General features: G+C 35.8%; 2 protein-coding genes across 2 annotated transcripts; both read left to right on the top strand.

Annotated features, from left to right (window-relative positions):
• The first annotated feature begins 1,340 nt into the window (after nucleotides 1–1,340).
• LOC119988636 (zinc finger protein 6-like) lies at nucleotides 1,341–2,408 on the top strand. Its single transcript, XM_038833751.1, has one exon. The coding sequence runs from the start codon at nucleotides 1,583–1,585 to the stop codon at nucleotides 2,132–2,134; it is 552 nt and encodes a 183-aa protein (XP_038689679.1). The 5' UTR covers nucleotides 1,341–1,582; the 3' UTR covers nucleotides 2,135–2,408.
• Nucleotides 2,409–3,461: 1,053 nt separating this feature from the next.
• On the top strand, nucleotides 3,462–7,294 carry LOC119988629 (chloroplastic group IIB intron splicing facilitator CRS2-B, chloroplastic). The gene is made up of 9 exons (XM_038833738.1): nucleotides 3,462–3,566; nucleotides 4,142–4,352; nucleotides 4,456–4,540; nucleotides 4,629–4,696; nucleotides 5,552–5,602; nucleotides 5,699–5,772; nucleotides 6,187–6,245; nucleotides 6,328–6,404; nucleotides 6,827–7,294. Exons 2-9 carry the CDS (start codon nucleotides 4,146–4,148, stop codon nucleotides 6,941–6,943), a joined length of 738 nt encoding a protein of 245 aa, XP_038689666.1. The 5' UTR covers nucleotides 3,462–3,566; nucleotides 4,142–4,145; the 3' UTR covers nucleotides 6,944–7,294.
• The last annotated feature ends 1,755 nt before the right edge of the window (nucleotides 7,295–9,049 follow it).

Here is a 9,049-nt window from a genome sequence, read left to right as displayed (position 1 = left end):
CTCCACTAGCTAGTGCATGTTTTCCACTTGTTAGGAGACAAATGTTGCGAGAAAAATTGAACATGTTGTGTCTTCTTAGGTACATGTATGTAGAAATTAATAAATCCATGTGTTCCCATATATTAAATTCATATTGTACATACTTGAAGTTTCTAATTTATTATAAAAAAAAGAAGGAAAAAAATATATATACATTTTTTTTTTTATTACCAGTCAATAATTCCTTAACCAGTTAACCTAATGTTTTTTTTAAACTTGTGACCTTAATCATGCTTATAAGCTTATAGTCCAAATCTAGTTTGGATATGGGTCCTACTTGATGTAGAGCTCTTTGAAGGTATGACAAGTTCCAGCTGATGATGAGTAAGGTGCGACTCTTTGAACCTGTTCCCAACAACTTTATATATAACTCTTAGTTTACATGTACTGTTTCTAGAAGAACATTATATATATATATATATATATATATATATATATACATGTGTTTCTTTTGTATTGGAGATTTACAAACTATTATCTTTTCACTGTATAAAATCGTTGGTTCTACGTATTAACTCACAAATCACACATTTGAGGCAAATATTTAGAATATCTTGTGTATAGGCTAGCTTGCATCTACAGAAGATTGAGTCTTGATGGGAAAACATGAATAGGATGTGCTTAACCAATCAGGGCGATCTCAGGGCTCTATATTTGACGTAGGCGGGAAAAAAAAAAGAACAAAGATTAAATCAATATTTAATCAAGAAAATGAACACTGGAATCCTTCATATTTGAGAGAAACTCTCAGGCTTTCAATATATTTCTTTAAAATTAAAGATAATGATAATTAGTGTCAGGTACAATCCTAAATTAATGAAAAACTAAAAAAAAAAACAAAAATATCCCTCATAAAACATTAAAACATCCATTTGAGACCCTAAATATTTGGCAAAAATAGGATGGGCTTAGTGACAAAGCCACTAGTCTTGTCAAACATGTCGAAACGAGTCTCTCGGTCAAATTTTGCACAGTTCTAACAACATAGAATTTCAATCCTACTAGTCAATTTTCTTTTGTAATAACTTGCCACTAAATTTATTTGGTTTGGGAGTTGAAACAGTACTAAAAATGATTACTCATATTTTAATCTAGTTAACTCTTCCAATAATTAAGCTTTTTTCAATCAATTGAATAGATTGATAGAGAAAGAAACACTCTATTGGAACCGAATCCTGGTAGTTAGTAAGATCTTCAAGACATCTTTTAACCTATAAATAATTAAAGCATTTGATTTCATCGTCAATCACGCAAACTTGTCTCTCCTAGCTAGCATTGTAGGTATACATGTACTAGATTGTAGCACTACCGAGAATGTTTTCTACTAAAAAGTATATGATCCCAAACCTTTCTTCCTCTTAAGCTTTTCTTGATACTTCATAGTCTCTCCACCTTCCAATTTTCCACAACCAACTCCCTCTCTAGTTCTTACTCTCTCCAATAATGCAACCTATACTTCTCATATATATATATACCTCACGTACTCTCCATTCAGGCTCACCTCCAACTCTCAAACTATTCTCGCTCTAGATTGTCTTCAATCATGGCAGATATAGGTTGCCAAACAAAGCCCAACTCCACGACAACCAGTAGTCCTGCTCTAAAGCTCTTTGGATTCAACATTTCAGAAGGCAACAATGGACATACAGAGAAATCTTCTTCTGGGTTTTCGGGGATTAATGGTTTTCAATCCGGTGATGGCCGGAAATACGAGTGCCAGTACTGCTGCCGCGAGTTCGCAAATTCACAAGCACTTGGTGGCCACCAGAACGCGCACAAGAAGGAGCGGTTGATTCTGAAGCGGGCCGCTCAAATGCAAGCCAATCGTGGGTTGTTAACTTCACACGTTCATTCGGCGTTCTCCCGGCCACCGCACCTTCTCTCTCTGCCGGTGGTTCCGCTGCCGCAGCATCCGCCTCAGTCTCCTTCGTGGGTTTACGTTTCGTATCCTTATGGGCCGTCCTCTGGGCCCGTCAGGCGTGTATATGCTGCTTCGGATTCGGAAATGAATACAAGCATGGGAGATGGTGATGGAGGACATGGACTTGACGAATTGGGCTTAAATCTGCATCTTAGTCTTGGGCCTACTATGTGAATATTTTTAGGCTTATTGGCCCATTGGGTCTTGTGTGCATTTTTCCAATTCTGCATAGGGTTTCAAATGAGGTTTTATAATCTCAATATTTGTTCTAGACTTCTAGTCATCTCAAATGTTGAGATAGACGTACATGATTCATATGAAAATTGTGGGTCTCGCATGCTCCATATGATCCATATGAAATAGTGTGCGTACATTTTAAAATTTGAGATCGATGAGACAAAAAATAGTGGGATTTGTAAGACTCCTGTATAAAAAAGACTTTGATGAATGTATATTGTATAAAGAGAATTGTGAATGTAAAAGTTATCATCTATGCAAAAATATGGACAAATATTTACACCATCACTCTATGATTTCCTCCTTAACACAATTTCTTTCACATGTGACTAGGGTTGTCAAAAAAACTTGAGAAAACCCAATCGACCGTAGTCGGTTTAACTATTTTTCTTTTTTAAAAACCGATCGATTGGTTTTTTTAAATAAAAAACCGAAATAATTGATCGATTTTGAATATTTTTATAAAATCGATCGGTTAAAATCGACCGACAGTCATAATAAATATTATAATATATATTTATATATACTATATAGTATATAATGATTAGTCATTAGTTTTTCATTTATATATATTTATATACAATATATAGTATGCGCACTTAAAATACGTATCCATGTTTTCACCATTGATTTGAAACATGCGGGATCCAAAGCAATGGGCCCCACTTACATTTCACTCATCCATACCGTTAAAAAGTGATGTGTATTTTAAGTGCGCAATTTAGGTGCGCATAAGAAAATTTCTTTATAGTATATAATGATTAGTCATTAGTATTTAGTTTACTACTTATGACTTAATAGACACGAACTTTGAGATTTATATTAATATATTTAGATAATAAGTATATATTAATATTATATATGTGTATATATATAATTAGATACATAACTCTGCAATTTGGACCATTAATTATTTGATATTAATACGGGAATGTGATATTTAATAGAATGTTGCAATTTCAATAGTCTGATTCAGGTCTTGATTGCGGATTTTTTATGGATCTACTTATTCTAAATTTCTTTCTAAATTGATATAATAACCGAAAAATCGACCAAAATGGAATGGTCGGTTATAACCTCATTGTTACGAAAACCGATCGGTCATTGGTTTCAACATGTGACTCATATTCATCGTTCAAATCAAAGTTGGTCCATTGGATCGATAAGTCTGGATCTTAGGCCCAAACAGTAAAGGTGATGATTCAGCCCAAGGCCTTTACAAAAAGCCCAGTCATAATCCCCTTGACTCTCTGAGTAATATCTGGTTCGATTATCAAAACTCACCTCTGCTCCTTCGTCTCTCTTAAATCTCTCTCCCTCTGCAACTCCGCTTCCCATCTTCGGATTGAATCACCTAACAAGCAGAAAGGTCACTCCTTCTTCACCTTTTTATACTCCCATTTTCTGTCTGCGAATGATATGATTTCTGTGCTCTGTTCAAACTAATGATACTTCAATTCTTTGTATTGCACGTATATTTTTGGGTTATCTCTTACTCTGTGAAATGCGTCTATGTGTGTCTACCTTATGCTCTAGTGCTTTCATCCTTGAAGTGCTCCAATAACAGAGCGGTGGTCCCAATTTTTTTTTTCCATTCTCAGCTTTTTAGTTTCAAATTCTCTTTTAATTTGTTTGTGTAAGTTAGTGAAGAAATTTTTATGGAGTGTGTCAAAAATTTTTGCCTCTGTGGCCTCCGTTGTTGCTTAGAAAACTTTGATGGTAAAAGGAGTTTTGAATCCTTAATTCCATCAGGTAGGCCACTATGCGGTAGATATTATTCTCAAGGCGTACCTAATACAACTATGTAGCTTGGTTGATTTGAATTTGATTCATTTTTCGGGAAATTTATTTTCATTCGCAGTTCCTCTGCATCCCAACGAATCATTATGGTTTACCGCTTAAGCTGATGACAAGAGATATTGATAGCCTGTTCTTTGTGTGTAGGTCAATGTTTTATGCAGTCTCTGCCCCTAGCATTTCCATTTCCTGCCCTGGAAGGCCCTACTTTTACCGAAGGAAATTTGTTTCTCCAAGGCTTTGTGTACGGCCACCGGCTAATAACAAGGATGCTAATGGAGTTGAAGTAGAGTACACTCCTTGGCTGATTGTTGGGTTGGGTAACCCTGGCAATAAGTACCACCAAACCAGGCACAATGTAATCATACTTATAATTTTATATGTGGAATCTCTGGCATAAACTTTTTTTTGTTATTGTTTTAATTTAAAAGTTACTAATTTGCCTATATATTATGTGTTAGGTTGGTTTTGAAATGATCGATAAAATATCTCAAGCAGAGGGGATAGTGCTTAACACAATACAGTCAAAGGCTTTACTTGGAATAGGTTACTTATCACTAAGCTGCTTTCTTATGCTTTCACTTTCATTGTCTGCTTTTAACGTCTACATGGATTCTTCATATGATCAGTACAGGTTGCATTGGGGTGGTACCAATTGTACTGGCGAAACCTCAGGCATACATGAATTACAGTGGGGAATCGGTTAGTTCTCAAATTCTTTCATAGTTGTTGGCTTTCTTTTTGTTGTACCATAAGCATTTTTACTTTTCACCCGGAGATTTTTTTTTTTTAAAAAAAAAAAACACCCATACTGATTTGGGCCCTCGCATAAGTCCCCCTCCCCCTGGCATTTCCACTTCTTGTGATGGCAGCTGTCATCTTTAATGTGAAATGTAATGGAAAGTGGCCAAGTGATTGCAATATGGGGGATAGTCATTAGAAAGTTAGGGTTTCTCACTTTGAGAAAGGTGACACAATATGATGACATGCAAGAACTGCAGTATCACAATCATACGAGAGTCATATCAGCAGCTGAGACGAATAAGTAGCAAACTCTTTTGAAACAAGAGAGGTGGCTGAGAGAGATTTTCACGATCCATAATAATCATATCAAAAAGGATGAAACAAAAGTATTGATGGTGCTTCCACCGCCCTTAAAAGTCATCAAGGGCAGTGGCTGCGCAACAAAAAAACATTTTTTTCTAAACTAAGGACACAAACCCTAGCCTAGCTCGATACCGTGTTAAAATAAAAGATTGATAATATCGATTCAATATATTGCATAGTACATAGAGAGCCTTATATAAGGGAATAGAGGAAAATTTAAACCTAGAGATGTAGGAAACTTAGAAGTTAAGGAAACTCCATAAGAACCTAAATCCACACAAACTAGGAAACTAAATTACAATAATATAGTCTAACATATATCAATCAAAAACTGCGTTGATTCTTCTCGTGCGTCAATGAAGTAAAAATTTGCTTGTTCTTTACAATTTTCTCTTTGTTCATAAAGTGAAATGTCTTGTTCTTTTAAGATGGGTTGATTGCTGAAATCAGGTTGGACCACTCGCAGCGCATTATCAAATACCTCTACGTCACATTTTGCTGGTATGTGCTTATAGACCTCTACTTTTGAACTAGACCTTAAATGCATTCTCACAATTAATTCAGTGTTAACTGCATCGACTCTACTTGTATTACTAGATTTACGATGAAATGAGCTTGCCAAATGGTGTCTTGAGGCTTCAGCCTAAAGGTGGACACGGGCATCACAATGGGTAATCTTACCACTCATTTCTTCCTGGAATTGCTTCTTCAGGAACAACACTTGATTTATTCTTCTCAGACACAATGTACCTGGCATATAAGCAGCATAGTTGATTTATATAGCTGATTTTAAGCTCAAGTTGCTGCGTAACATTACTCCTGGTTGTCACAGTGATTGCTGAACTTATGTTTGTTTTTGTCTCAGCTATAAGTGCCAAATGAATCTCGTTTTGCAAGCGCTTTATCAGTTTCTTTTGTTTCACGTTCACATTATTGATCATTATATCGAAGTTTTCGTACATAAATCCTGGATATGATATGATAGAGCATAGGAATTTTTTTGTGCCTGAGCAGCACATTCTTGTCTAATTCAAGGTTTACCAACTTACAAATACTTATAAATGCTCTGTGATTTCTTGTGACAGAGTAAAGAGTGTTATGGGCCATTTGGATGGTCAGCGTGCATTTCCTAGGTTGTGCATAGGTTGGTATTTCATAAAAATCTAGGAATAATATTTCTCAGCTTTTTGACTGAAAAGAGCTATTCTCTCCTCATTTTCTTACAGGTATCGGAAATCCACCAGGCACCATGGACATGAAAGCATTTCTTCTACAGAAATTTAGTTCTGTAGAGAGAGAACAGGTAATTTGTTTCAACCTCCTCTATTAATATCTATTTTGGTGCATCTTGTTTAATGTAACTGGTTGATTATTCACTCATGTTTATCGGGAAATGCGTCTAACTAATTTTATCTGGCATTTATAAAGTACTTATTCTAAACATTGACAGTTGAGCTCTAGCATTATGCACTGCTGTTCAGGTAGCTGTTTGATTGCCATATTTAATCACTGATTAAACCATTACAGCTTTTCACCCAAATTTTATTCGCACCATCTTGCTTGCCTGCCATATTAGCAATTTTCTTTCTTTTTTACTTTTCTGAGAATATGACCTGCCTAACATTAGACAAGCTTTGTTGTGTTGTACTTCCCTTGAATGTATTTTCTTTTCATTTGCATGTTAAAAATTTTCACTCTTTGAGTAATGTTGGATACTTGACACAGATTGATGGAGCACTGGTACAAGGGGTTGAAGCTGTGAGGACCCTCATTCTCAATGGTTTTGATCAAAAAATTAATAGATTCAATCTGGGACAAAAGTACAAATATCACAAAGTGTGATTTCTTTCTGATGAGTGTAGTATATGCATTGTTGTCTGAGGATCAAATGCTCACTTACTCGGGAGCCCATGTTTCAGCCTAAAGACAAGGAGAAAAAGAAACATCCTTTAAACCCGATACTTGAAGAAGTACAGAGTATACATGGATTATGGAATCACTATGAGCTTGAAACTTCAAGGCGTTGTATGTGTATCCCCTTGCTCCCTCTATGTTATGCCTCTTGTATTTTATATTTTCACGCAGGTCTTCAATTCGACATTGTAAAATCTCTGAGGGAGAGGTTGTCCTTCTGCAGGTGTAATGAATTGCTGTTGAAAGCCATTTCATAAAATTCTGCTCCGATTGTTACCATGATTGTTAATGATTTTAACTTTTTTTCTGAGAGGAAGAGTGACTACTACACGTGGTGATATTGCATGTCTCTTTTGCTTAGGTAAATATTGGTATATATGATACAACAAAGAAAGCATGAGAAAGGCGACAAGGTGCACTACTCATATGACAAATTCAAGGACGTTTATATTGGTGACACAAGTAGGAGCCTAATTTACTTCCAAATGTAGACCCGTCAAAAGGACGTCTTGGTGCAAACCACTTTCGTCAAAACCACAACAAAAGTCCTTTTTCTGGGAAACCCACCTAGAAGCCATCAACTAGAATCCAATCAAGAAAGCATTACGCATGACTGAATCAAAATCATATCAAAAGGTTGGTATGGAAATGGAATCCAATGCAGATCAGGACCCACCTGAATAAGAACCTTAGAGGTAAAAAAATATTGGGTAAACGAATAGTCTTTTTAAGCACCTACATCATTTCTTCCTACCTAATGATGGGCAAATCTTGCTTGGTTTGTTGACGTATCAGAATGGTCGAAATAGGTCCTTCGGATGCTATTGGTGATGGACTTCGCTTTTTTTGCAAGTGAGAGCAAACATAAGGTAAGAGGTCCCGAGATGTGTTACTCGGGAAAGACATTCCGACACTTAAAAGTCAAAACATGAGAAAGTTTTAGTTTTACTAGAAAACAACCTCCCTTGGTTTTCGAATTGGAGAAGGATTACTCCTTGAGAGTTTTATTCCTTTTTGAACTATGTATGACCTTTCTAGTTTATCCGAGTTAGCTCTGAATATTTCAAGGTATCTAGATGTTACCGAGGTATGACAGTGAAGTACTCTTCTTCTCGGGTCTGATCGAAGTAAGCTTTGTGGGTAATATACCGAGGTGATGTTTCAAGGTGTCCAACTATATCTGAGGTATTCCTTCGAAGTAAGTCCGGTGTTGTTTTTGACCGCCACATGTGCATTGTTGAGTAGAGGGTGTTTTGGCATTTATCATATGCTCCTCAGACATGTATCTTATCAATTTTTATTGGCAAGATTAAAGTATGCATTTATCGCATGTATCTATTATTCACAATTGCAATTTATCTTTTAACATTGCCCAAAGATACCTTTTAACATTGCCCAAAGATACCATCTACAATTTGACTCTTTCACACATATCGGTTGAAAACATCAGTGCTCGAGCATTGTGTCTTGTACAGATAGTTGTTTTGAATGTGTCATGTCTTCCCCACATGAAATAGTTCATTTTCGCTTCCAAATATCTATTTTACTGCTATCTCACCATTATTTTCCTGCAGGTAGCTTGGTACATTTCTCAATCCCTACAGACTACATCATCTGCATTTAGAAATCAGAGATACGATGCACGAATTGCAAGTGGGTGTTAATACTGCTATATAATGTTATTTCTTACAAAAAGAACTCCGTTTAACCCAAAAAAAAATTTTATATATATATTACTTGACGATCCAATCAGAATTCTCTCTCGCAAGGTAAAAATATAGATCAAAATACAAACCAAGTTTAAAAGGATATTTTCACTAGAACTTCAAGGTAAAAACTAACAAGCCAATAATTAATCTTGGTACAAAGCCATTAGTCGATCACATAGCTGCCTACTTTCACCCAGAAACCTCTGCTTACTTTCACCCAGAAACCTATATAAAGCTGCCTTGGCTATTTAGAAACAAAGAAATATCCAAGAAAATCATGTACAACCATGACTACATCCGCCAAAAATCCTTAAAAAAAAAATTC

Source organism: Tripterygium wilfordii, chromosome 3 (genome assembly GCF_013401445.1).
Source record: "Tripterygium wilfordii isolate XIE 37 chromosome 3, ASM1340144v1, whole genome shotgun sequence".
Lineage (NCBI taxonomy): Eukaryota > Viridiplantae > Streptophyta > Magnoliopsida > Celastrales > Celastraceae > Tripterygium > Tripterygium wilfordii.
Note: the sequence above shows the minus strand (reverse complement) of the source record. Positions and strands in the feature narration are given on the sequence as shown.

Excerpts from the sequence above, each read along its gene's own strand:
- LOC119988636 (XM_038833751.1), top strand. The coding sequence starts at position 1,583 with ATGGCAGATATAGGTTGCCAAACAAAGCCCAACTCCACGACAACCAGT.
- LOC119988629 (XM_038833738.1), top strand. The coding sequence starts at position 4,146 with ATGTTTTATGCAGTCTCTGCCCCTAGCATTTCCATTTCCTGCCCTGGA. Across the intron at positions 4,353-4,455 it reads ACCACCAAACCAGGCACAAT|GTTGGTTTTGAAATGATCGA; the intron begins GTAATCATACTT and ends ATTATGTGTTAG. Across the intron at positions 6,405-6,826 it reads GTTCTGTAGAGAGAGAACAG|ATTGATGGAGCACTGGTACA; the intron begins GTAATTTGTTTC and ends TACTTGACACAG.